Genomic DNA, 26211 nt, shown 5'->3' with positions numbered 1-26211 from the left:
ACACCAAACAACACCTAAGCGTAGGAGCGCAATATACAACATTCCAAACAGGACGTAGGGTATTACGCCACTCTGACGGTCCGGACATGTATAAATTTGTGTCTTGTGTCCTTGATTTTACATCAAATTCCAGATCCGATGATTCCCCACCAACCAATTTACTACCTCAAGATACCACTCGGTAGGTTGCCGAGTATAAAATACCGATACTTATCATCATCAGCCATAAGAAAACATTAACCTTCAGTCGTAACTTACAGTGATTGGGGCGGTGAACATGCTGTGGGTCGAGGGGCAATTACACTATTCTGAAGCCAAACTCGCTGTAATTGTTTAGTTAAAGAAATCGCTAATAAAAGGCAAAGTAATTGAACTCGTCCAGCCAAAAAGAAGGAAAAGGGCCCAAAAACCCAGCGAACCCATCCACCATCATGTTCGTCTTGCGAATCCAGTCCGTCGACTTCCCCGCCGCCTCCGCCTCTCCGGCCGCCGCCGCCGCCGACGAGGTCGGCACCAGCGGCGGCGCCACCTCCCACCCCCTCTCCCCGCCCTCCAGCAACCCTCCCCCATCCACCACCACGTCGTCCATACCTCCCCTCGAGCTCCCCGGCGCGACCTCCGCGGCGCCCGCCCGAAGCCCTAGGATCCACCACACCAGCGGCGTCATCCACCTCTACCACTCGTCGTCGTCCACCTCCACCACCTCCTCCTCCTCCTACGCCTCGGCCGTCGCCGCCACCTCCTCCTCCTCCCACGGGCCGGCCGCCCCGCAGCCCGCCTCCGACTCGCTCCTCCCGGTAACTGCTCTCCCTCGGTTTCTCTCTACTAGTACTTGTGTGCTTTCTGTTTCGCGCGCTTACGTCTAGTTGACTCCTCTTTCTCGCAGCCATGGCGCGGCACGCGGCTCCTGGTGCTCGCCGTTCCGACGCGCGTTTCGCCGGACGACTTTATCCGCTTCTGTGGCCCCTACCTCGAGCGCGCCTCGGACATCCGTTTCATCAGGTGAACTACCGGCTATCGCTTTCCTTAGCAAATCGCGCCATTCTCTGCTTGTTGAGCGATTTATTTACACACGCCGTTGTACCGTAGGGATGATGGAGTGGAGGACCGGTACAGCGTCCTTGTGGAGTTTGAGGACCAGAAGAGCGCTGATGGGTTCTACCTGGACCTTAACGGCTGGAGGTTCTCATCCTCAGAGGTTGATAACATTGTTAATTGGATTTCAGTTTTGTTTGCTGATCATATGCCAGACCCTTGCTAAATTGGGGAGTGTGCCTGATTTACCTTTTGTTCCATGGTGCAGGGAGAGGTGTGCCATGTTCTGTTTATAGCAGCTGTGCAGTATACACCTTCTTCGGAGATTGCCACAACTCCACCGGCTGGATCCACCGAACTTCCGATATGCCCTGTTTGCATAGGTGATCTTAACTTTTCTTATTTATGTTGCTTTGGGGGCTCTGCAATACAATCGCAATCATTTGTAAATGTCACCATAGTGTCACATTTGAATTCCTGTTGTGATCTCTGATGAAGAGATTTATTGGATGTCTCCAAAGAGACCTCTGATGAAGAAATTTAGGCACTTCTGTTCTGTGCTTGGAAACTTCATCTCTGAGGTTGGGAATCTATTTCTATTTCCTTGAGACTTAACTAATAACTGTTTTCCTGAAGTGTTTCCAATGCCTATCAATTTTGATGAACTGCTTTAGAGCTGCCTTCAGGGTGTAGCTTTCTAACCTAGTAGGATCTATCAAATTACGCATCGAAGTTTTTTATTTCAGATAAAGTAAACTTGATTTATGTCTTCTTTGTGTTGTTCAACCAACATTACATACATACACGTGGTACTCAACATTATGTACACACGTGGCACTTCATAAATAGATACTAAATTTCTCATTTTCCCGGGCATAGTTTGAACTTTAAATGCCTTTCTATTTGATGCAACACTTCATTTGTTATTTTCACTTCTCATATTTTGCTGGTTGTTACCTGTCTTGTTTAGGGCATTGCATGCCTAACTATTCTCTGCCATCTTCATGTGTTAATTGATCAGAAAGATTGGACCAAGACATCAGTGGGATTTTGGCAACTACTTGTGATCACTCCTTCCAGTGTTCATGCGTTTCAGTGTGGGTCAATTCATCTTGTCCGGTAATGAATGGCTGTTTTTGCTCTTCCCATTATTTGCTCTTCTAGGGCAGCACACAATCATTCACGGCTATTATTCTTTCCTTGTGTGATGTATAAATGCTCTGGATTTGCATTTGCAGTGAAAACTATGTCATACAAAATGTCTAGTCATGTTAATTGGATAGTCTTCTTGACGAATGGTGAATTCCTTGTCGTGTCATTCTTTTCTTAGTATTTGGTACTGAATAACCATTTGGACATAAAGTTTCTTAAAGAATCTTGGGACCTTGAACGTGTCAATTTGATATCTTGGGCACCCAGTAGGAACTTCCAGCAGCAGGGGCATGTCAATACTGATTTCTGAACATTCACTGCCTGCATGTACATTCTAGCAAGCAATTGCACTGCAAGGGGGAAAATATTGAATTGTAATGGCAAACATGTGAGTCCTGGGGACATTATTCTAAAATACATGGATCATAACATTGTAAATAAGGAGCAACTGCTTTCTCATGTACTCCAAATTATTGTTAGTACTTCAATTTGAAGTACTATAGAGTTGCCTCCGGTGCATCGAGAACTCTTTCTTTCCATTATCACAGGGAGGACAGATCAGGTGCACCCGGCCCTTGGGGTGCTCCTGTGCACCAGGCCGGGTGCATCCGTTGGATGCACAACCAATGGTCCAGATGTACAGCATTTTTGTAAAAACTACAAGGGTTAAAACGCAAAAGTGCATCATAGACAGCGCGTGCATCTGGGCCGTTAGCTGTGCATCCAACGGATGCACCCGGCCGGGTGCACGGGAGCAGCCCAAGGGCTGGGTGCACCTGATCCGTTCTCTTATCACAGGCATTACTTTCTTTAGCATGATCTGTGCCTTTAGCCCTTTACCCTGAGCTGTTTCCATTTCAGGTATGTCAGTTTTGTCAGAAGCAGCCTGAAAATTCTACTTGCTCTGTTTGCCCAACTTCCGGAAACCTCTGGATATGTGTGATTTGCGGTTTTGTTGGATGTGGAAGGTATGCCATTACATTACCTACTGACTTAATATTTTCTGAGTCATTCTGGCATCTTAAGGGTGTTCATGTTAAAGTATTGTACATAATTACTCAGTGGTTAAGACTGCTACATGGAAAGACCAGTTATAATGATGTGGGACATTTGTTGTCATCAGAAGAATTTTGATATACACAGCTTTGGGTTCGTTCAATCTCTTTCTACATTAGTTTTGCCCATATTGATTTCCATGTTCTAGGTATCAAGAAGGCCATGCAAAACAGCACTGGAAAGACACTCAGCACTGCTATTCGCTAGATTTGGAAACACAGCGTGTTTGGGATTACGTTGGTGATAGTTTTGTCCATCGTCTGAATCACTCGAAGAGTGATGCGAAAAATGCTAAATTCAAGTCAAAATGTAAATACTCTGGGGATGACTGTGTGAACTGCACGTGCGATGATGACTCAGACATGGGTGGAGCTATGTTCAGCAGCAAAGCTGAAACAGTAAGAAATTTTAAGTCCACTTAATTTGAATTACTCCGACATACCTTACTGGTAATCTCTTTTGACAAGTTACATGCACACTCTTCTTAATAGATTGTGGACGAGTACAATCGCCTCCTGGCAAGTCAACTCGAAACTCAGAGAGAGGTGCACTCCACTTAACTGCTAAGTTTTTTTTTTGTCGTTGCTATTGATTCTATGAACTTTCTTGGCCTGTTGAAATCGTAGTTTCTCTCATGCATATGTCTGCATATATTGTTCATACTTGCAGTATTATGAGGGACTTTTGTCTGAGGCTAAAAGAAACAAGGAACGCCGCATCTCTGAAGCTGTTGATAAAGCTGTGAATGATAAGCTTCAAGAGCTCCAACTTAAGCTCGAAAACCTAATGGTGGAGAAAAAGAAAGTTGCAGATGTGAGCATTTTGTCTCATGCATGTTTATCAAGCGCAACTAGTTGTTAGCATTCTAACTCATGACTCCTCGCGGTGGTGTAACTATTTTCTGCCTTTCACTTGCAGAAGAATGAAAAACTAACTAGGAGCCAAGACATGTGGCGTCAGACACTAAGAGATATTGAGGAAAGGTATGCTTGATACCTTTTTTTTTGGGCGAAGAAGGAATGGTGTGATTATGGTTTTTAAAAGCAGAAATAATACTATTAGATTATAGATGGCATTATATATTTTGAAGTATCAGTTCGGTGAAAAGGTCTCTTGCTCTGTTCTTTTTTTTTGGGACCGTAACTTTTCCTTTTTTGTTTCTTTGATAAATATGCACTCGCAGGGAAAAGGCACAGTTGAAATCGAAGGACGAAACAATTCGTGATCTGGAAGAACAGGTGCTTGTCATTATTTTCGTTTCAGAGGTTTATATTTGTAGTTGAGTGGTAGTACAAGGGCCACCCGTTAACATATGTTGTGAAAAATTTGTTGCAGATCAAGGATTTCAAATTTTCCATCAAGTTGCAGAAGTCGATAGAGAAGAACGATGGTGTCAAGGGTGGTACGCTGGTGCCACTTCATATGGAGTCAGATTCTGGAGGCAAGGGTAAAAGATCATCAAGAACAAGCAAGAGGAGGAATTAGTAGCCTCCAGCACTTATCATGCATAGTGGCGCTCCCTTTGTTGGCTAGCAAGTTATTTCTGACCGGAAGACTTGGGTGCGAACCGTATTCTTGTGTATTATTACTGGTAGTCTTTCTCAGTGCTAGCCACTATTCTTTTCTCAAAATTATGAGCTGACAGTACACAAGGAAAACAGAACCTAATTTTCCGGCTAAAATACTAACAGAGATTGTCGAGTCCAATTCATCATTTCTTCTAATAGTGTCATACAGCCATCTTACATCTCTCTCGGCATTTCAGGTCAAACGCAAAACGTATAAGGTTGCACGTGCAATTTTGAAGCTATTACAGGATTTCATGATGACTACTTATTTTCAACTAGGTGGTCAGTTGGATGCCAATGATATCATCTATAGTCTGAGTATGACAGCGCCCATATGAATGGCAAAATGTGAATGCAACTGTAGCCCAAAATGCCAACGCGAAGGAAGCAGCGCTGACCATGTAAAGGGTTGGATCATTAGACGTCTCATCATCATCCACATCTTCTGGTGCAGGGGCAACAGGACCTAAGCTAGCAGGGCACATATTTCGGAGGTTCTTGTTGCCTTGGTAGCTATTCATGCTGAACGTACTAAACTGACCGGAGTCCGGTATGCAGCCTGATAAGTTGTTGTGCGCCACAGAGAACACCTCCAACGACGATAGCTGGGTTAACTCCCATGGTATCGTGACGTTCCACTTAGCTCATTGTGAGATAAGTCTAAGATTTCTATTGAGCTCATATTTGTGAGGGTAGCTGGAATTCTGCCAGTAAAGAAATTGTGTGATAAATTGAGGGACTTGACATGACTCAGATTTCCCATCTCCTGAGGAACTTCTCCTGATAACATGTTTCCAGATAGGTCGATGCCAAACATTATATTGATGAAACTGTGACGATATGTGTAAAGATTCCCTTTAGTAAAGTAGGTGAACCCTTGGAGGCCATACTAATCAACATACTCAAAATCTTGATCATTAAAATAATCAGAATCGTCAAATCCCGTTTCCATGGACATTTGCCAACCATTGTTAAACCACCTGGAGGTCGTCTGCATGATACCCAAACGCTATGCCACCAATGCAAGACGGTAACGAACCTGAAAGTCTGTTGTGTGAGAGGTTAATTACAGTAAAGAACCGGAGATGACACAAATTTGGGGAGATATGTCCCTCAAACCTGTTTCCACCTAATAGAAGCAGCTTGATACGAGAAAGATATTGTATCCAGTGGAGAGTACCGGTAAACTGATTATGTCTTAGATCCATAGCTGTAACATAAGAGCTGTTGAAAAAGACACTAGGGAAGCCTGATAAGGAATTCCCTGACATGTTCAAAAAGCTCAATGTTAAGTTGTTGTTGCAGTTTGGTATAGACCCCGAAAAGTTGTTCCCTGAGAGATCTAAAAGCCCAAGACTAGTTAATTTGCAAATAGCAGGATCAATTTCACCAGTTAAGCTATTCCTAGCAACACTCAGAACAGGTCAAAAATGGAGAGAGATTCCAATTCGAAACACCGAGATTGCCCGACAGCCTGTTATCGTGTAAGTCCATGATATACATGGTATTAGCGGACAGATTGCTAGGGAGTGTTTCTTCAAACTTGTTGCCGTCTAGGCATATTTGCCCCGCGGACAAATTACTAGCCACACCAAATATTGGACCCCCAAGGTTGTTATTGGAGAGCTTCAAGATTAGCCCAGGATCACCGGTAGTGAACAAACAAGCTGACACTTGTCCCGTAAATTTATTATTTGATAGGTTCATAATTCTCATGCCGCTATGTTGCACAATGACTGTGGAACGTCTCCGGAAAGAATATTACAAGAAGCATCTAGAGCTCTTAGATTCGGAAAGACTGAGCTGATGTTGATTGGCAACTGTCCTTCAAAATGGTTCAAAGATAAGTTGACAATTGAAAGATTAGATTGGTGCCACCACATTGTATCTAATGATCCTACCAAAGAGTTGTTTGAAAGATCCAAGACGGCTAGAGTTGCTTCATTCATAAAGAACCAATTGTGAATACTTCCTGTCAATTTGTTGCTAGACAGGTCAAGAACATGTAAATGATGTTGTGTGCCAAGAAATGCAATGATGCTGTCGTCAAGGTTACGGCCAGCGAGCATTAGTGATCTCAGCTGAAATGGTGGTGCCCGTCCACGGAACATCACATCAATATTCAAATCATCGTTCTTGCATAGGTCTATAGTCTTTTTTTTTCAAGAATACGCAGGAGAGCTGCGTATCTTTATATTAAGAAGAGGTAAATGATAGAAAGTTAAGTTACAACGCGGGCTAACCGGGTGCACGCACACGCGTTATCTCATTTAGTGATTATACAAAGGGATGAACAACCAAACGACAAACAGCGAATTCAGAGAAGGGATGCTATTGTCCCGGCACTCTTACTGACGCTGGCCAACCTAGGAGGGACAGGTGCTTAGCACCAGCGCTGCACCATAGGTGAGCTTGTTAAGAGATTTCGCGAACCAACCGTCCATGCTGTTTTACCGGCGATCTGTTGAAGACTCTGTCGTTACGTTCCTTCCAAATTTTCCAGGAGATTAGCATAAACGCAGAGTCCAATCCTCTCTTGTTCAGGGTATTCAGACCGCTCCGTTTGTGCAGCCACCAGTTGATGAGACAGACTTCCTACGTTGGGGCATGATTCTGAATGTTCAGAAATGAGCTGATCTCCTCCCAGACCTGCAGAGTATAGGAACATCTGGCGAAGATGCGATCAGCTGTTTCCCGTTCTTTTTCACAGAATGCGCAAGATGTATGATCTTGTAGGCCCCGACGATGCCTCCTGTCAACTGTCCACAACTGATCCTTTACCGCAAGCCACATGAAGAACTTGATTTTCAGAGGTGCCCATGCTCTCCAAATGGTCTTGCTGCAGCAAATTTCGTTGCTCCTTGGAAAAATGCCCTATAGGCTGATCTCGCGGAGTAGATTCCAGAGAGGTTCCATCTCCAGGATACAATGTCCTCAACCCCTGTCGTTAACTGGATTCCGTCCACCGCATGCCAAAGCTTAACGTACTGTGATATTGCGGAATGCGGATACTGTCGCCCGTCCGACAATATCTCTAATCCATTGTTTATGGTGGAGAGCTTCATAGGCCTATAGTCTTGAGCATGGTACAATTTCTTAGCCAGAGTAAATCAAACGTCCCATTTAGTTTCTTTTTTGATAATTTGAAAGTCTGAAGCGACGAAGAAATATTCGAAGATGAGGTTATAGGTATATGACCTTGAAAGAGGTTTTCTGAAACATCCAAGTACTCGAGACGTGGAAGCTCAAATAAGGATGCTGGCATGCTTCCAGTCAACTGATTTGACGTAGATGCAACTCTCGCAAGTTCTTGAGATTTCCGAAAGCTGATACATACACATGTAGTTTCATCATTACAAGCAGCACTAACATAAAGGAATCTTTACTTATTGCTGTACCTGTATTCTTGAGAGTACCACTCATATTGTTCATAGCAAGATTGATGACTTCAAGAGAAGTGAATTTTCCGAGAGATCCCATGATATCATCATCCTCGTAGATGTTTCCACTAAGGTCGAGATTCCGGAGCTTAGTCAGTCCTCGAAGAGCTGAAGGAATTGCTTGAACTATGAATAAACTGCTTTGGTCAAAGAGAGGTAGGAGTAGCATGGGAACGGAACAAGTTACATACCATCAATATTTTGTAAGCCAGACAGCATATTCCAAGATAAATCCAGCAGCAGAAGCTCATGAAATGGAGAGAAGATTTCCAAATTCAGATTCCAGGGTCCGCCTTCGTGAATCCCAAAAAGGTGAAGACCCGACACTCGTGTGCTGTCATCGTTGCATGTGACGCTTTCCCAGGAGCAGCAGTCGTCACTCTGTCCCCATGAAGACGGGACTTCGGAGTTTGATTTCATCAACGAAGATTGGGTATGCATAAGAGCAATCCTCTCCTCAGGGACGCATCCAAATGTGATGTTAGGCATGCACTGCAGGATGCATAGGACCCAAAATAGGATCTTGAACGGAAAGGAGCCACTCATCATTTTGCTAGAGCGCTGATCGAAAAGGTTTTGCGCTCTTGCCCGCACAAACTATGGTGATGAACTCAGCTTTCAGGTGTTTCGTCTTCAGCTCCGGCGTGGATTGTGGCTTGTGGGGTGGGACAGAGATCTATTTGTGCGTAGTTACCATATTCTGCTGTCCTTGGCATCTTGACTTCCATGGCACGACGACCAGGCTCCTCTATGAGCGCGTTGACGCCCCGCCGTGCCCGGTCGTCCACGCAATGAATGAATTAAAGGTGGCCTACGAAAGTTATCTCAGTCTTCAGCCGAATTAATCATAGAATAGAATGAATCCTCGCTGTCTGACGTCAATCCTGGATGGCCAAACACGCCTAGTTTTACATGTCCGTCAGACCGTCACTAGGCCTTCGCTGTATCTGAACGCCTGTACGTATAACGGATATCTCACTCACTCCTGCACCCTGCGGATCGGTTCCAAAAGACACTGAAGCAAGAAAAACCTGCCAAAAGGGTCACTACAAGTAGTAAAGCCATCTTTTAATAATAAGTTACATTTACACATGGGATAATTTACGAAAACACCGGCAGTTACCCAAAATTTCTAGTCATACGCTCCAATCCATGCAAGTTCGCAAATGCAGACTGGGCAGCTGCTACAGTATTTCACGATTGCCTCTTTGTACGGTACGCTGTTCCTCAGTGGTGATTGAATGACAATGCTCCGATCTACAATTTCTCCAAAGGGATTTCTCCTGACAGCATGTTTCCAGAGAAATCAACACCGAACATCAGGTTGAAGAAGGTGAAGCCTTGCAGGTCATAATGAGTGTCATACGTGAAAGCTGGATCATCATTGTCCATACTAGAAAACCCGGTTCCGAAGACGATGAAGCTGAACAAGGTCTCAAAGTCGAGGTCATCTGCATGATATCCGAACGAGATGGCACTGATGCAGGGCGGTAATGAACCTGAGATTCTGTTGTCTGATAAGTCAATTATGTTTAAGTATTGGAGATGGCATGTGTTTGGGGAGATTTGGCCCCCAAACCTGTTCCCACGCAACAGAAGCATCCTAGTTTGAGAAAGGCTGTGTATCCAATCAAGACTGCCGATGAACTGATTAAATCTTAGATCCAGAACTGTAATGTGGGATCTGTTAATAAAACCATGGGAGAATCCTGAGAGGGAGTTCCGAGACATGTTTAGAAAATACAGTTGCAACTCACCGGCACAGTTTGGTGTTAGACCCTACAAAGTTGTTATCTGACATATCTAAAATCTGAAGACTAGTTAATTTGCAAATATCTGGATAAATCTCGCCAGTTAAGTTATTGCTAGCAACACTCAAAACTGCAAGTGAAGAAAGATCCCAAAATGAAACATCGAGTTTGCCAGACAACTTATTAGCATGTAAATCCATAATTACCAGATTGCCCGAGAGATTGCTAGGGAGTGTTCCTTCAAACTTGTTGCTGCCAAGGTATATTGCCCCTACGGAAAAATAGCCAACCCACCAAATATTGAACCTCCAAGATTGTTATTTGAGAGCTTCAGGATTTGCAGCGAAGGCAAATCAGTGAACAAGCAAGTTGGGACTTCTCCTGTAAATTTATTGTTTGATAGGTCCACAATTATGATGTCGATAATGTTGCACAATGATGGTGGCAAATATCCAGAAATGACGTTATTAGAAACAGCAAGGACTTCCAAACCCGGAAACGCTGAGCCGATGTTGGTTGGAAGCTGCCCTACAAGGTGATTGCTAGAGATGTTGATCATTTGGAGAGCAGATTGGTGTTGCCACATTGGATCTATTGATCCTACTAGCGAGTTACTTGCAATATCCAGATAGACTAGAGTCGCTATGTTCGTAAAGATCCAATTGGGAATACTACCTGTCAAGTTACTGTGAGACAAGTCAAGCATTTGTAGATGACGTTGTGTGCCTAGGAAGTTTGGTCCCACAATGATGCTGTCGTCAATGTTACACCCAGAGAGCACTAGTGATCTCAGTTGAAATGGAGGTACAAGTCCATGGAACTTCACATCAATAGACAAATCACTGTTTCCGGACAGGTCAACCTTCTCCAGCATGGTGCAGTTTCTTAGCCAGAAGAAATGGAATGCTCCATTTAAATTATTTCCGGATAAGTTTAGAGTCCGCAGTGCTGAAGAAATACTTGCAAATGAGCTCATAGGTATGTGCCCTTGGAAGAGATTTTCTGAAATATCCAAGTATTCAAGGCGTGGAAGCTCGAATAAGGATGATGGGATGCTTCCACTCAATTGATTGGATCTTAGATGCAATTCTCGCATGTTCTTGAGATTTTTGAAAGCTGATGCATACACATGCAGTATAATAAGTAATTAGTGCAAGCAACACCAACATGAAAGAATGTTTAATTACTTATTGTTCAAGTACCTGTATTTGGAAGAGTACCGCTGATATTGCTTCTAACAAGATTTATGACTTCAAGAGATGCCAATTTGCCGAGTGATCCCATGGTATCATTCCCAATGAAACTGTTTTCACTGAGGTTGAGATACCTGAGCTTTGTCAACCCTTGAAGACCTGAGGATTGGAGCTTTCCTTGAGTCATGAACAAGCTGCTTTGGTAAAAGAGAAGAAGTACTAGTCTTTTGCATGGGGAGAAGGTTTACGTACCATCAAGATTATGCAAGCAAGCGTAACTCAGAGATAACTCCAGGAGCTGAAGCTCATGTAATGGGGAGAAAACCGCCAGATTCAGGTTCCAGCATTCACTTTCTGCGATAGACTTCCCTATGGGAGCGTACATATTGGTAAGGTCAGGACCTGACACTCGTGCGACCTTGCCGTCGAATGTGACCCTTTCCCAAGAACAGCAGTCGTCGCTCTGTCCCCATGAGTCAGGGACTAGTGAGTTAGCCTTGACCAACGAAGATAGCAGATGCATAAGAGCAATCGTCTCCTCAGCTACACAGCCGCATGTCATGTGAAACATGGACTGAAGCATAATGCATAGGATCCAAAGCATGGTCTCCAACAGAATGCAGCTGCTCATCCTTTTGGGAGAGTAATGATAAAATAAAGCAGCTCTCGTTGGCATAAACTATGGATGGTCTATGGTCGTTGACTCAATTAAGCTTTCAGGTGTTGCTTATATGCAGCTGTTTCGTGTTGAATTCCGGCATGTTTTCATCATGTCCGCGAACGGATGCCTGGGCGGTGGTGGGTGTCTATTTCTATGCGTGGTTACCATTTGCTGTCCGGAACCCCACACGGCCACACCTTGATCAATGATCTAGTTGAGGAGTGCGCGCCCTTCCTAGACATTCTTGATTGATTGGCAGAGGTTCGTGGCAGGCCAGCCATGTCAACTTCTCTTTTCACTGACGCATTATTGTGTAGTGGGCAGAGTCCTGTCACCTGTGCTGTGCAGGCCTGACGAATTCAGTGTGGCACCGGCACCAGTGCAGTGCCGGATCGCCTTCAAACTCCACTACTCCAGCCATGAGGACACTACGCGCTCACGCCCACCTTGCGAGGCTTTCTCCTGCCGACGAGCTGCAGTTTGTTTCTGATATCTACCAGAGAACACATTCACACGGCTACTGTATGCTGATGATTCAGTGCACCTTTTTCTGAATCCTGAACCTCACACAGCAAATCGACTGTGTCCAGGGATCAGAGTTTGCAACTTCAGTTGCAGCACATCACCGATCGCCTCTGGCCTCGGGCATCCGTGCCTCACAACGAAAAGAGTTGCTTCGTTCGTGATTCGCAGAATCTGTGGCTACCACTCCTTGTCACTGAGGTCGTTCGGAGCCCCCCTCTGCTGCACGCCGTGGCTCGCCGGAGCGCCGCCAGGTTCCGGCTGTCCATGGGAATGATGCAGAAGAGGATTATGGTCAACACAACGCCACAGGCGCCGAAGAATGCCATACCAGATGTCCAGATTTGCAGCGGCAATGTTGCTGCCTTGCTGAGCTTTGCGCTCAGAGGAAACTATGGTCGATGGACGGTGGCGGTTGCATCGACGAGCTGCCAGTGTCGACGGCGATCCAAGCGGCAGCGCCCAACCATGCAGCAGATCCTTACATTCTTGGTCTCGCGATACGTGGTGTATCGTCCCTTCTTGATCTCACTACGACGGCAGACGCCGGCGCCGCGCTCGGCTCGCCGGAGCCTCCGCAGAGGCAGAGTCACCTCGTCGAAGGGATGGACGAAGACGAGGCACAGTAAAGAGGATCTCTAATACGAGGAATCCGAAGAACATCCTGGCCGCACAAACCTGATCGGACGGAGGCAGGGGACCCAAGGGTGGACGCTATTAGAAATACCGTCCACCCCCGGACGCTATTAGAAATACCGTCCACCCCTTGAGGGCGCAAGAACACCGTCAGCGCCGCATGGCGTGGCTCGCCGGGGCGCCGCCGCGTTCCGGCAATCCCGGCAATGCATCCTCTTGACGGCTGGAATCACCTGTGAGTTCATTAACCCAAATCTGGCCGAAGGCGTGGCGGTCGCTGACTTAGAAGAGGCAGATGGTCGGTGACTTGGCCGGCGAGGGGCGCCAACTGGCTGCGCCGCACCCCAGACTTGTCTTCGAAACCTGGCGAGGCTGTGGTCGCAATGCTGTCGCTAACGTGAAGCAGATCCCTACACCAGGCAAGAACCCATCGGCATGGCAGATGCTCATTCAGGTGAACCTGTCGAGAATTTTGGAATTTTTATCCGTGTCAGTCCTTGGCATCGTCCGGAGTCGCAAGGACGCCGCCTCCGCGGCATGCCGTGGCTCGCCGGCGCGTTCCGGCAATCTGGCCGTCCCCGTCGTTGATCACCTTCCTACCAGAGACCTCATACGTTGCTGCCCTCGAACGCGTGCGCCATGGGCATGGGATTGGCGCTGTATGAGTTCTGCTGCAACACGCCGGCAACAGCATGCACCTCCGTACCCACGACGCCGCGTTGGAGCTGCTGCCGGCGAGCTGGCCGAGGACATATCGCCGTTGTCGGCGTCGAGGACGATGAGGCCGGTGCCGGAGCCGCGCAGGGCTTGCTTGTCTGTCGGGGAAACAGATGCGCGCATCCCGTTGGTGCCCTTGGATCTGTAGAGCTGCACGACGTCCCTCCTTGATGGGAGGTTGTTGCCTGGCCAGAAGGACGCCGTAGCAGACGGAGAATCGTCAGCGAGCGATCGGAGCAAGGCGAGCCCGGACCCGGAGCCGCCGCCGCGCCGATCTGTCAGAGCAGCCCGGCGTTGGCTGTCGGTGCACGCAGTCCGAATCCTCGGAGTCGCAAACGGCGACCACCCAGTCCTTGCTGCGAGACGGGACAACGGGGCTCCTCGATTCCGGCGGAGAAGACGGCGGCCAGGAGGGAACCCCATACAGGGGGCTATGTGCAAATGTTAGGGACCTAATTGGAAATAATCGGATGACAACTATTAATGGTGATCCAAATTAAGGGGTTATATGTAAATACACGGGATCTATATGTAAATATTTGGATCGCGATTAATAATATCGATCCAAACCAGGGGGCTCTTTGAGATTATTCAGGCGCCGGGCGCCGGCGACATCGCAACTTGCGAGGTCGCGTCCCGCGCTTGCTTCCGTCAGGTTGACGGCACCGCCCGTCCGCCCCCGCACTCGCCGCCCCGCGGACATATCTCGTTCGGGGATGCTTCTCGCCGCCGAGTGGAGATGTAGGACGGCATTGGCTCGCCGCCGCCGCCCGCCGCACCTCCATGGCAGGTCGGCTTCCCCCCGAGCGACTGGACGGAGGAGCGCTTCAGCCCCTGCGGTCGCGGAATTCCGCTGTCCTCGAGGTGGCGGCGGCGCCAAGCAGCGGAAACCGGTCGATCTACTATTGGACGATCGTGGTGAATGCCCCCGATTCCCGAGCGCCGATCAGCCTGGTATCGGCATCTCCCGAACGGCTGCGGTTAGGGAGACGTACCAAAGATTCGCAGTGTTGTTAGCTCATTCGGCATGTCTGCTGAATGTTGAGGATTTGAGTTTGCTGAGCAGATCTTCGAGAAAACGCATACTGAGGGCTTTGTTTATTTCATGGGATATAATTTAGTGATCAATGCAAAATGCTATCGCATTATTTGTGACGGTTATCATGTGACTGTGATCATGATCTCTTGTTTGATATCAGAATGCTCCGAGAGCATGATAACCGGCCACAGTAACATGGCATGGCAATGCTCAAAGAAGTACCTTAGTATGCCAATGTACGTATTCAGTTTCTATTGGCCTACATGTGCTCAGTTTCAGTTCAGTATAGTGCAAGTGATTTGTTTCCATGTAATTTTTCGTCTCTTGCTTGTGCGCAAGTTGCTTTTGTGCGTGAGAGAGAGAAGAAGAAAGAGTTGAGTGAACCAACTCCCAGCACACTTTGCAAGGTGCTGTGCTGGCAGCAGGGAGATGAAACATTCTCGCAAGTCACAACGGGGTGTATCGTATTTGGCCGTTGTTATTAGCTTGGTCGATGTTGTCAGCTTGATCAATAAACAGAGACCTATTCTCTTGTTTGCAGTGGGCCATCCAAGGCTAATTCCAATCCCATTCGAAACGATTTCTCGTGCTCCATTGAACAATTTGTATTTGCAGTTGTTCTATATCCGAGGGATCATGTTGGATTCTTCACGATATGTAAACCAGAGTCTTATAAGAAATCTACTAATATAGTCTCATTGTTTCATCAAATCCCCAAAGATGTACCATTCAACTCATTCTATTCCTAAAAACATAAACTTTAGCACTTTTACCACTCCGCCTATTGTTAGCAGTGTCTTAAATGTTGCTTCTAGGTAGCGTTTGGGATGCTTCACACCGAGGCATTCGTATACAACCACACATGCATACACATGCAAAACAAGGGTCCTGCAGTTTACAGATAGCTGTTTCAAAAATGGTATACTCAACCAGGCTAAGATACAAGTCATGCTGATTTAGGGTGCAAACTGAAACAAAATATTTAAAAAGAAACAGATGCTGTATAGAAACAGAGCAGCCTGCAGGCTTTTAGCATTCAACATTCTAATTTCAAGTGCAAACACCAAAAGCCTCAGGTGATAAAACAAATGAGAATTAATTCATGGGACCAATGTTTTACCTTTTCTTGTCAATGACTGACGTCAATTTAGTTTGAATAAATATTTATGTGATGTACTAACACAAAATTGTTGGTTCACGCTACATATGCCCCACTACATACATGTCATATCTACAGCAAAATAATGCTTATGTAATGAAAAGTAAAGAAAGTACAAAGCATATGAAGTTATAATTTATTATTGTATATTAGTTTCACTTCACACTTCACAAACTCTCGTGAGGTTCCTGCATGATTTCAGAGGCTGCATATTTGCATATAGCATAAGGAGAGGTTTGGGACATTGTGTGAATTCTAATATTTACTGTCAATAGTATTTCAACTCCAAACTTTAAGAAACCATTGTGGTCACCAGTACATGAGGACCGCCCTATCTTTCCTATTTGTTAACGTTCTTAAAATTTTTCCATTTTCAGTAGATAAAAAAAGGCCAATGAACATGAGCACAGGTAGGTTCAAAATAAATCTGTAGGGTGATCCCCTAAATAGCAATACCAACATTGACACTATCGTAGCATTATGCTCATCCTATTACAACACAACCAACATAAACGGTTTGGTAGCAACCTAGCAATAATGCAAATGCAAACCTGAGAAATTTCCTCCATGATTTGCTAATAACTATGCAATAAAATCAATCACAAGACATTAATCAATCATATATATTTACAAGGTAAGAAACGAACCCTTAATATGTCATAGGATTTTTATCATAGGTATTCAGCAATTAATAAACAATATACTAACCAGATAATCCGTGTGAAGTATAAGTAGGAGTCCTAGCAAAAAAAAGGTGCATTAGGAAGCATAATAAACAATTCTCAAGAAAATTGACCTGAGGCCTGTTTGGCTATTTCCTTCCAAACAAGAACCATACCTTAGAGTGGTCACCCTTGAACAACAGAACAACCAAAAGAACTGCACCAAAAACAAAAAAGGGCATATAAGACTAGTGCAGCTCCATAAATTCCTGCAGATGTGTAGCAAAGGTAAAACAATTTCAAGACACCAAATGCTTAAATAATAACTAAACAATATTTCTCATTGTTTTGAACCATATACTTGTTAATTAATTTGCTTCAACTTATATTTTATGCTATCTTTGATCATATGTTACCATATACAAACAAAGCTGAAGGCGTCTCTTAGGCTTTATTGCCATAATAAGTGCTGAAATTTGGAGTAAATTTAAGGAAACTGCAGGTTTGTTGGCTTGTCTACATAAAAAAGAGCTGCACATTTAAGATACTGTATAAGAGTTTACACATGTCAGCCAACCTTTTCATGTGGGATGCCCTGCCTATTTCCTATTATATTGACATGTGAGCCACAACTGCCAGCACGAATTGGCATGGACATGAAAAGAAAATCCTATGGTTTTGGGTAGTTCCTTGATTCAACATCTTAAACGTGCAGTATTTTCATAGTCAGATCAAAGAACCTGATTGTTTCAAAAACGAAAATTGCTAATGTGGTGAACAGTGAACACTAAAGGTATATCGATCTTTTGAACTCACCAAACTGCATCCGAGCACAAAGGTTGTTTGCTTTCCCATTTCTTTTCAGTTCAGCTGCTAAAACACTTAACTTGTAGCATATATACCCTAGAACAATATCCACGCATAGTTTGGGTGCCGTCTTATAGACCTGATAAAAACCAGCCACAAGAAGCTAGCAATGGACCTGCACATAATATATACATTGTCTTTTAAGCAACTCAAGTGTTTGTAGAGCCTCAGTTAATATTGGAGTATATGCATAACAGCATAAGTAAAAGAGTAAAATGACGAGGTCAGCGTCGGTGTCGAAGAGAGGTTCGCGCCAGCTTCGTTCAGGGCGCGTTGTGGCCCAACAGAGTATATGCATAACAGCATAAGTAAAATGGTGACAACAACGAGGACAAATGCAGTAGGCATGAATAAATTTTTTAACTTCAAATTATTCAAGCAATTATTAACTACCAGAGGAAAGATAAGATATGAATTATGCAAGGTTAGATTATTAATTAAATCTACAAGCAATGGAACCATTTTGATACAAATATACGAGACTGACGACGTACCGGACACAAAGCCGGCGTGGAAGCAGCGACAGCGGAATAAGTCCCCCTTGGTAGCCTTGATTTCTTGCAATGCAATCAAGATCGGCCGGAGAGGGTCCTGGACCAGCGCGTTCCACATGGCCCCGAGTTCCTCCAGACCCTGCCCCGTCGGTTCGATCAGATCATCCGGGCTCAGGGGCATTTCCCACCACTTGGGATCGGGATCAGAAGGGGGAGCGGGAGCGCAGCACGAGCGCAACTTTATCCCTCGACTGATCCTCGGGAGGTGGAAGGTCCCGCCGGTAGCGGCGTGACTCCGCATAAGCCTGGAGTTCACGGTGCCGGCGACGGGAGAATTCGCGAGAGAAGAGGACATGGCCGTGATCGCCATGCTTAGGGATCCAGAGTGGGAACGATCACGCAGCGGTGAGGAACGCGCGCTAGCTGAGGGGCGGATGGTGGTGAAGGCAATGGGAAATGCGCAGCAATAGGTACTACGGAGACCTCGCGGCGGCGGCAATGGGTAGGCGAGGGTGTTACGAAGAAGGGTTTAACCGCGCCGCTGGAAGGGCAGCCGGCGAGCCGCGTCGGCGAGTGCGAAACGTACAGACAGAGGTGCTGCTGCCTGTTGGTTGGGGCCGTGGGAGCCCCGGGAGCCGGGAGGGGAGGCTCGTGGGCTCAAAGAACCACACGCTTAACAGGCTGATATCCTTGGGGCTTTATGGGCCGTACAGAAGGAAACCAACCGGGCTTTAACGGGCTGATTTAATATCCGCGTGGCAACTACAAAGAGCTCAGCCCCGTTAGAGCCATCACGAAAATGTACATACACGAACCACACGCTGAGTCGCTCTGTTGTCTCATTTACACCTAACGATGCACGTGGCCTGTTCTGTGAATGCATAATACTAGACTTGCTGTAAGGCCTGATTTAGTTGCCCAACTTTGGGCGTCAAAATTACTGTAGCAATACTGTAGCGTTTTGTTTGTATTTGTGAATTATTGTCCAAATATTGACTAATTAGGCTTAAAAGATTCGTCTCGCAAAGTACAACAAAACTGTGCAATTAGTTTTTGATTTCGTCTACATTCAGTACTCCATACATTTACCGCAAGTTTAATGTGATAAAGTTAGGATTTTGAAGTGAACTAAACATGACCTAATGCTGCTGTCGAATTCGTCGGGAAAGAAAAGAAAGCAAAAGTGCACGGCAGCCATGGAATCGTAGAAAATGACGCGTGATGCGTGAGTTTGTTTAGTCTGATGGCAATAACGACACCTAATAATGCTGCTCAATCAAGCCGTTGCCCAGGAGCCGGCCGTTCGTCCAGCGGCCGCAGCGAACCTGACCGAGTCATGATGGCGCCAAGCTCGGCCTGCGCAAGCGCAATCCTGCACCGATGAGTTTGGTGCGACTCCTCCCAGCAAATACTAATACCCACCCACCACTTCCTCCCTTGCCATTGATTTCGATGGGTTGCCGGATGCAAAGGCTATGTTTTTGGAAGGGACCTTGTCGCCGTGGTCTCGCCGGAGCTCTGCCAATGAACTAACTGCCGCCAATCCGATTGGATCGGCTGCATCAGACACGATCCAGCGGAGCAGGACGGTGGCAGCCATATTCTGTGTGCTCGCCGACGCTTGCAGCTCGCACTGCCACGGGGTCTGCATATTTTGTATAACAGGTTCTCCTTCAGAGTCCAGAATTCAGAGGAAGTGGTTGAAGGAGATAATGATTTTTGCCCATTCTATCTTATCCTATTCCATGGTTCCCAATAGTTGTCCCTGACGCATCTTCTTCAGACAAGCTACTTGCACGACAAGTGGAGCACTTTGTTAAACCTGAATGAGGCGGCCGAATGTGCTGTTTGTCTCCATCACGGAGCTGAGGTAACTCTGCAGTCTGCATCCTTGCAGGATTCGACGGAGTTTGGCTTAAACTTGTTATTTTACCCGCCATGTTTCCAGCTAAATTTGCCCCTTTCCTAGGTGTACCCGTCCTGATTCTTGTCACGTACTAGTACGCGGTAGCAAACTACCAATGGGTCTTCTGAACGTGCACAAAAGGTATACCAAAAGAACAAAGCTTTGGCGTGAGAGCGGAGGATCCGTGCCGACTGCGGCAAGTTGACCTGTAGGCCAATCAGGCAACTCTCAGTGTCAAGTACTCGAATGACTGGCCGTTTACGAGACGGGTAGCGAAGAACAGTCTGCATCTTTTTTCTCTTTTGTAAAATGATGGTATCTCCCCATCTTTAATTCCGATCCAAAACACTGCCCCAGTTGCGGCAAGCCAGTAAGGTCCATGGACTCTCGTGCATGTGTCTTGCTGTTCTGCAAGTAGCAATCGGCAGCACGGGCTTGGGACGTCAATGCACCTGCCGCTGAACTCAAGATGCGATCTCAGCTCGTCTTTATCCGGATAAGATTCGGCATGAGACAGTTCCCCAATCCAACGTCAACACACACGACGCACTAATCCGATGCTTAGCCGCCGTTGTTTTTTAGGATAATCCCCGTGATCGCCCGCTGCACGGTTTGTCCGTCGCCGTGGAGAAACCAATCAGGCGAGGCGATCACAGCCAGCAACCACAAGCCGGCGCTATCCAAAAAAAAACCCAGCTTTTGCCGGGGCGCGGCGCGGACGCCAAAAATCCCGTCACGTCCCCCAAGATCCCGGCGCCCAGCGCAGCTGCAACCGCGAGGCACGGTGCGGATAGGCTAGAGCACATAGCAGTGTAGACAGCGCGACGGCCATTGACTTTCCCGCCCACCGCCCCTCCTTCTCCCTCCCAATCGGATCCACTCGTCGCGGCCTATAAACTCTCCGCCTCTCCGGGGTCCAGCTCCCAACTGCCACCGATTTGTTTGACGCCACCTCCGGTCCTCCCTTCACACTCGCCGGTCGCTGCTCCCGACCTCCACCGCAGCCGATCTCTCGTCCTGCTTCGCGGGCGCCGGCGAGAGGGGACATGGCGGGGGAAGGGGAGGAGGTGTACGTGGCGGCCATCGACCAGGGCACCACCAGCACCAGATTCATCGTCTACGACCGCCACGCCAAGCCCGTCGCGTCGCACCAGCTCGAGTTCAAGCAGCACTACCCGGAGGCAGGGTGAGTGTGGGCGGGTTTCCTGTTCTCTCGGCAAATCTCGGGAAGGGGATCGGTTGAGTAGCGTGTTTGCTTTAAGGATTGTGGTGTGACCTGTGCGGATTCTGGACCGTTGATTGACTTGGAGGGAATTAGGGAGTTGCTAGTTTTAAGATGTTTAGCTTTGCGGTTCTAATGTTTTGGTTTATTTGCTTGAAGGTTCATCATTAAATTTTAAGATATTTCTTCTTAATACAAAGATGCGCAGCTCTCTTGTTCTCAAAAAAAATAATTAACTTTTAAGACATGTGAGAGTGAGACTCACATGTTACATGTCATATGTACTTTAATAACTTAATTGGCAAATTAGTGGACTATCCAATGTACAACTAGGGTCATGTAGTTCTCTTCTGAACTTATGAGTAGAAACTTAGATGATTATTGTCATGTTTACTCTAAGAAAACATATTACCACAAGTTCCAAAAGGATTCACGTGAGGTTGAACTTTTTTCTGCTAGATCAATTCGGCGACTTATCAATTGGCTCCTTTTAGTTTCCCTTAATTACCCATGTTATTGGAAAAACGTCTAACTAATTGTCTCACTCCAAAAATAGTACTATATTTACTATCATGCTGAACTTTCAAGACTGCTAATTTTCTACTCTAAGCTTGAACATGTTGTTCATACCTGTAATTTTGGTAGATTTAAAGGAATATCACATATTTTCTTTATTTCACTATTGTTTCCATTTCTCTGTGGATTTGTGAAAGGGAGTAATATACTATACCTTTCATCATTCCTTTTTATGCTATTTGGTTTGAGCCACTGTAGTCTGTAATCTGGTGTCATCTTTTTTTTAAAGCGATGTCAACTATCATAATGAATTTCACTTTCTTTTGCTGTTGATTAATTTTTTATTTAGTCATGATCTCTGATATTGTTCTATTTATTATTGTGAACTACAAGGTGGGTTGAGCATGATCCTATGGAGATTATAGAGACTGTGAAGGTTTGTATGAAGGAGGCAGTTGACAAAGCCAAAGATGGTAAATACAATGTGGTTGCTGGTTTGAAGGCCATTGGGATCACAAATCAGAGGGAAACCACTGTTATGTGGAGTAAATCCACTGGCCTTCCGCTGTACAATGCCATTGTGTGGATGGATGCTCGCACAAGCCCTGTCTGCAGGTCTTCTTTTTGTCCATCACTAGTTTTCTGTTAACATCTTGATATTGTCCAGTTTTCTCATCATGCTTCAACTATCCAGGAGATTGGAAAGTGAGCTATCAGGCGGTAGAACCCACTTTGTGGAGACATGCGGGTTGCCAATCAGTACCTATTTCAGTGCTCTGAAGTTATTATGGTTGATGGAAAATGTTGAGGCTGTCAAGGATGCAGTCCGGACAGGTGATGCGTTATTTGGCACAATAGACACCTGGTTGATCTGGAACCTTACAGGAGGTGTTGCTGGTGGGAAGCATGTCACAGACTGCTCAAATGCATCTCGCACAATGCTCATGAATCTGAAGACACTTGATTGGGATAAGCCAACACTTGATGCATTAGGAATTTCTGCAGCTATTTTACCAAAAATAATCAGTAATTCAGAGAAAATAGGTGTGGTTGCCGATGGGTTCCCCTTGGCAGGTGTCCCCATCTCAGGATGTCTAGGAGATCAGCATGCTGCTATGCTTGGGCAGCTATGCCAAAAGGGTGAAGCGAAAAGCACCTATGGAACTGGTGCCTTCATCCTTCTCAACACAGGGGAAGAGCCTACCCAGTCCTCCCATGGTCTTCTTAGCACCATTGCTTACAAACTTGGCCCAACTGCACCCACTAATTATGCTCTTGAAGGATCTATTGCCATTGCAGGCGCAGCAGTTCAATGGCTGAGGGACAGTCTTGGAATCATTCAGACAGCAGCTGAAATTGAAAAGTTGGCTGAAACTGTGCCGGATTCAGGTGGCATATACTTCGTGCCCGCATTCAACGGGTTGTTTGCACCATGGTGGAGGGATGATGCAAGGGGGATCTGCATTGGAATCACAAGGTTCACAAATAAGGGACACATTGCTCGAGCAGTGCTTGAGAGTATGTGCTTTCAGGTGAATGATGTCCTCAGCTCCATGCACAAGGATGCTGGAGAGGCAGGAGAAGTAAAGAGCGCAGAAGGGGAGTTCTTGTTGCGTGTAGATGGTGGCGCTACTGTTAATAATCTTCTCATGCAGATCCAGGTAAAATTAAAATATTCTTCTCTTTCCAGCAGTCTTATACAAAGAAAAGCGGTAGGAGTACTATATTACTAGCTTTTCCACTAGGAGCATTATCTTGTAGATGAAAAATACATGTTCCATTTTCTGTGGATGGCTGAACTGGAGCAAGGTTAAGAATTAATGAATTTCAGTTGTTCATCAACAGAAATATTAGCATCACGTCGAAGGGTTCATGTTTTTGTACTTGTTGGCTTTCTAAAAACGGATAATTGCAACTCTTTAATGGATAAATGCAATAGGCTAACTCTTTTTGTCCCCCTGTCCATTAAGATTCATGGAAAACACCGATTATTACTTCCACAGAAATGGACCAGCCACTTCTGGGACATACTCTGCAGTAAGACAGTAGATACAGCAATATGTTCTGAGATTTGGCCTGTGTAAAAACTGTTTTCATTTCATCTCGTGAACAGACTGTAGCAAAGTATGTCAATAGTCTTAAAAAACTGTACTGATTTATTTGATACTTTGGTTAATTACTAGCAACATATACACCCACCTGCAGGCTGATCTATTGGGTAGCCCAGTTGTCAGACCTGCTGACATTGAGACAACAGCCCTTGGAGCTGCATATGCAGCTGGATTGGCTGCTGGAGTATGGACTGGGGAGCAAGTATTTGCTGGCTTGCACAAAGAGAATACGACAGTGTTTCGCCCGCAGTTGGATGAGACCCACAGGAAGAAGAGAGCAGACTCCTGGTACAAGGCGGTTTCAAGATCATTCGACTTGGCTGATCTATCTCTGTAAATTAATTAGTCGGTCAGTGATCGTCTGATGGGTGATGGGCGATGTATCTGTTTTCAGCAGTTGCCAATGAATAAGATGGTCTTCACCGGGGTTTTTTAACTACTTGTTACTTGTTTGTACTAAAAAGTAAAAACAGATGCTAAACATATCTTTACAAACATGAGTACAGGAATGTACTTAAATTTTGAGCAGGAAGTACTTTCGGAATATTTATGATATATTCCGGGAGCACGAATGGTTTGCCTGATCGGTCGATAGGCAGATGGCTTGAGGAGCCCCAATATCTGTTTAGTCACTGCTCGCACATGCTGTTTGCCTGTTTTGGTCTGATGTTAGGAACGCTGCCTCTTATCCTTGTGCTAGATATTGACCAGGCTTAAGAGGGGCTACAACCTACAGGAATCTCTGGTCGAGCTAGTAAACTCTTTTCCCTTGTTTATGTCTCTTTAGGCGATTCCTCTACTCTTCTACTTCATGCTCGATATCTTATGGACTTAGACGCATGTGCGAACAGTCATTCAATATCTTAGGGGGTGTTTGGATACGAGGTGTTAAACTTTAACAGTGTCACATCGGATGTTCGGATGATAATTAGGAGAACTAAACATGAGCTAATTATAAAACTAATTGCAGAACCCTGTGTTAATTCGCGAGACGAATCTATTAAGCCTAATTAATCCATCATTAGCAAATGGTTACTGTAGCACCACATTGTCAAAATCATGGACTAATTAGGCTTAATAGATTCGTCTCGTGAATTATACTCCATCTGTGCAATTAGTTTTGTAATTAGCCTATATTTAATACTCCTAATTAGCATCCAAACATCCGATGTGACGGGTGTTAAAGTTTAACAGCTGGTTGCCAAACAGGCCCTTAGTAGGCATTACGTACTGCAGCACCGATCTTCTAGAGTGGCACTTGGTTTCCTTTGCCAAACACTGTTTTTTCGCAAATGCACTCGACAGTTCCAATTTACATAATTATGCACTTCTATTAAGGAATACATATCCACTTTTCTTTGACAAACTGGGGAATAATGTACTACAGTACAATGGGATCACTTAACATTTACAAAGCCGGTGATGACTCTCTATCAGGATCGAATAGTGGAGATTGGAGAACATAGCTCTGAAGTCTGAACTGACATCGAGAGAAACAAGGCATGATTTATTGGGTAATCGTGATTAGCTTCAGCAGAGCATCGCCCGGCTGCACGGGGGAAGGCGCCCGAAGACTGTCCTGCGAAGTACCCCTTCTCTTCTTCAGCTCCGGTGGCTCCCATGCCGCCTGCTGCCCAAGACGAGTCGAGCAGCAAGCCACAGATTCATTCAGATGTGTCGACAGATGGTGAAGGAAAAAAGAAATTCAGAAGAAAGTACTCACTGTTGGCAGGCTTCAATGGCGTTTCCATCTTTTCGCGGTCACCCTTCAGCATGTCCTCCACCCAACTGCCGGCGGGACAAGGGCCAGACTGGCTAGCAAAAGAACGGCGAGGAAGAGTGACGAAACTTTCGCAGCCATGGTCAGGACGTTCTGGTTGCTCTGGTGGTCGATGGCACGAGCAGAGCCGGGGCGTTGAGCTTTTATGGCTTCTCAGCGAAAGCTGCAGTGACCCAAACCGCGTGGTGATCGGTGTATTTCAACAAACATATCTTCTAGGTTTGGCTTCTACGGCTTTGAAATAACTCACCCTACTTTCAGAGTTCCAGCGAGTATTTGACATAGGGGTGTTTGGGAGGAGGGGGCTAAATTTTAGCCTCCGTACATCGAATGTTTGGATACTAATTAGGAGTATTAAATCTAGACTAATTACAAAACTAATTACACAACCTCTAGGCTAAATCGCGAGACGAATCTATTAAGCCTAATTAGTCCATAATTTGATAATGTGGTGCTACAGTAAGCATTCACTAATGATGGATTAATTAGGCTTAATAGATTTTTCTCGCGATTTAGCCTAGGGGTTCTGCAATTAGTTTTGTAATTAACTTATATTTAGTCCTCCTAATCAGTATCCGAATATTTGATGTGACAGTACTAAAGTTTAGCCCTGGTATCCAAACGCCCCCATAATCTTTTTGAAACGTTATATATGACATAAGTTAGGGGTTATGATGCATAAAGTTTAAGATAGTGTTTGGTTCGTGCTAAGGTAATGTAAATG

At 45.6% G+C, this 26211-nt stretch overlaps 5 protein-coding genes and 1 long non-coding RNA gene across 7 annotated transcripts; 2 read left to right on the top strand and 4 right to left on the bottom strand.

Moving 5' to 3' along the window:
- Positions 1–402: 402 nt before the first annotated feature.
- On the top strand, positions 403–5469 carry LOC101769826 (BRCA1-associated protein). Of its 2 annotated transcripts, XR_215584.4 has the most exons (13): positions 403–797; positions 887–1002; positions 1090–1198; positions 1304–1418; positions 2057–2154; positions 3049–3155; positions 3392–3641; positions 3735–3788; positions 3913–4056; positions 4162–4226; positions 4427–4481; positions 4579–4803; positions 5009–5469. XR_215584.4 is itself a non-coding variant. In XM_004976974.4 (12 exons), exons 1-12 carry the CDS (start codon positions 432–434, stop codon positions 4726–4728), a joined length of 1629 nt encoding a protein of 542 aa, XP_004977031.1. In that variant the 5' UTR covers positions 403–431; the 3' UTR covers positions 4729–4960. The 2 variants fall into 2 exon arrangements, 1 of the variants encoding a protein (XP_004977031.1); XM_004976974.4 differs by lacking the exon at positions 5009–5469 and having other exon boundaries at positions 4579–4960.
- Positions 5470–6965: 1496 nt separating this feature from the next.
- On the bottom strand, positions 6966–9508 carry LOC105914791 (polygalacturonase inhibitor 1-like). The gene is made up of 3 exons (XM_022828596.1): positions 8443–9508; positions 8210–8359; positions 6966–8137 (listed from the first exon to the last, which is right to left on the bottom strand). Exons 1-3 carry the CDS (start codon positions 8798–8800, stop codon positions 8085–8087), a joined length of 561 nt encoding a protein of 186 aa, XP_022684331.1. The 5' UTR covers positions 8801–9508; the 3' UTR covers positions 6966–8084.
- Positions 9509–10181: 673 nt separating this feature from the next.
- Positions 10182–11876, bottom strand: LOC101769423 (putative leucine-rich repeat receptor-like serine/threonine-protein kinase At2g24130). Its single transcript, XM_014805530.2, has 3 exons — positions 11448–11876; positions 11205–11354; positions 10182–11118 (listed from the first exon to the last, which is right to left on the bottom strand). The coding sequence occupies exons 1-3, from the start codon at positions 11869–11871 to the stop codon at positions 10274–10276; spliced, it is 1419 nt and encodes a 472-aa protein (XP_014661016.2). The 5' UTR covers positions 11872–11876; the 3' UTR covers positions 10182–10273.
- Positions 11877–15504: 3628 nt separating this feature from the next.
- Positions 15505–18322, bottom strand: LOC105914790. The gene is made up of 5 exons (XM_012847500.1): positions 17942–18322; positions 17408–17561; positions 16768–16808; positions 16638–16669; positions 15505–15658 (listed from the first exon to the last, which is right to left on the bottom strand). Exons 1-5 carry the CDS (start codon positions 18320–18322, stop codon positions 15505–15507), a joined length of 762 nt encoding a protein of 253 aa, XP_012702954.1.
- A 2189-nt stretch (positions 18323–20511) lies between these two features.
- On the top strand, positions 20512–24287 carry LOC101769024 (glycerol kinase). The gene is made up of 4 exons (XM_004976972.4): positions 20512–21044; positions 21990–22211; positions 22291–23257; positions 23802–24287. Exons 1-4 carry the CDS (start codon positions 20905–20907, stop codon positions 24042–24044), a joined length of 1572 nt encoding a protein of 523 aa, XP_004977029.1. The 5' UTR covers positions 20512–20904; the 3' UTR covers positions 24045–24287.
- Positions 24288–25018: 731 nt separating this feature from the next.
- Positions 25019–25674, bottom strand: LOC111258028. The gene is made up of 2 exons (XR_002678655.1): positions 25431–25674; positions 25019–25337 (listed from the first exon to the last, which is right to left on the bottom strand). It is a non-coding gene; the product is annotated as an uncharacterized LOC111258028 (long non-coding RNA).
- Positions 25675–26211: the final 537 nt, after the last annotated feature.

Source organism: Setaria italica, chromosome VII, assembly GCF_000263155.2.
Source record: "Setaria italica strain Yugu1 chromosome VII, Setaria_italica_v2.0, whole genome shotgun sequence".
NCBI lineage: Eukaryota > Viridiplantae > Streptophyta > Magnoliopsida > Poales > Poaceae > Setaria > Setaria italica.
This window is presented reverse-complemented; position numbering and strand designations above follow the sequence as displayed.

Bases quoted from the DNA above. Each gene is read 5' to 3' on its own strand.
- LOC101769826 (XM_004976974.4), top strand. From the start codon at position 432: ATGTTCGTCTTGCGAATCCAGTCCGTCGACTTCCCCGCCGCCTCCGCC. The intron at 3,642-3,734 runs GTAAGAAATTTT...TCTTCTTAATAG, and splicing joins TCAGCAGCAAAGCTGAAACA to ATTGTGGACGAGTACAATCG. The intron at 4,482-4,578 runs GTGCTTGTCATT...AATTTGTTGCAG, and splicing joins TTCGTGATCTGGAAGAACAG to ATCAAGGATTTCAAATTTTC.
- LOC105914791 (XM_022828596.1), bottom strand. From the start codon at position 8,800: ATGATGAGTGGCTCCTTTCCGTTCAAGATCCTATTTTGGGTCCTATGC. The intron at 8,360-8,442 runs GTATGTAACTTG...CAATTCCTTCAG, and splicing joins TGGCTTACAAAATATTGATG to CTCTTCGAGGACTGACTAAG. The intron at 8,138-8,209 runs GTACAGCAATAA...TGTATGTATCAG, and splicing joins TGGTACTCTCAAGAATACAG to CTTTCGGAAATCTCAAGAAC.
- LOC101769423 (XM_014805530.2), bottom strand. From the start codon at position 11,871: ATGCCAACGAGAGCTGCTTTATTTTATCATTACTCTCCCAAAAGGATG. The intron at 11,355-11,447 runs GTACGTAAACCT...TCCAATCCTCAG, and splicing joins TTGCTTGCATAATCTTGATG to GTCTTCAAGGGTTGACAAAG. The intron at 11,119-11,204 runs GTACTTGAACAA...TGTATGCATCAG, and splicing joins CGGTACTCTTCCAAATACAG to CTTTCAAAAATCTCAAGAAC.
- LOC105914790 (XM_012847500.1), bottom strand. From the start codon at position 18,322: ATGGCGATCACGGCCATGTCCTCTTCTCTCGCGAATTCTCCCGTCGCC. The intron at 17,562-17,941 runs GTCTCGTATATT...GTCCATTGCTAG, and splicing joins TTGTGTCCGGTACGTCGTCA to CTTCTTGTGGCTGGTTTTTA. The intron at 16,670-16,767 runs GTATGGTTCTTG...TTTTTTTGCTAG, and splicing joins TCAAGGGTGACCACTCTAAG to GACTCCTACTTATACTTCAC.
- LOC101769024 (XM_004976972.4), top strand. From the start codon at position 20,905: ATGGCGGGGGAAGGGGAGGAGGTGTACGTGGCGGCCATCGACCAGGGC. The intron at 22,212-22,290 runs GTCTTCTTTTTG...TCAACTATCCAG, and splicing joins CGCACAAGCCCTGTCTGCAG to GAGATTGGAAAGTGAGCTAT. The intron at 23,258-23,801 runs GTAAAATTAAAA...ACCCACCTGCAG, and splicing joins ATCTTCTCATGCAGATCCAG to GCTGATCTATTGGGTAGCCC.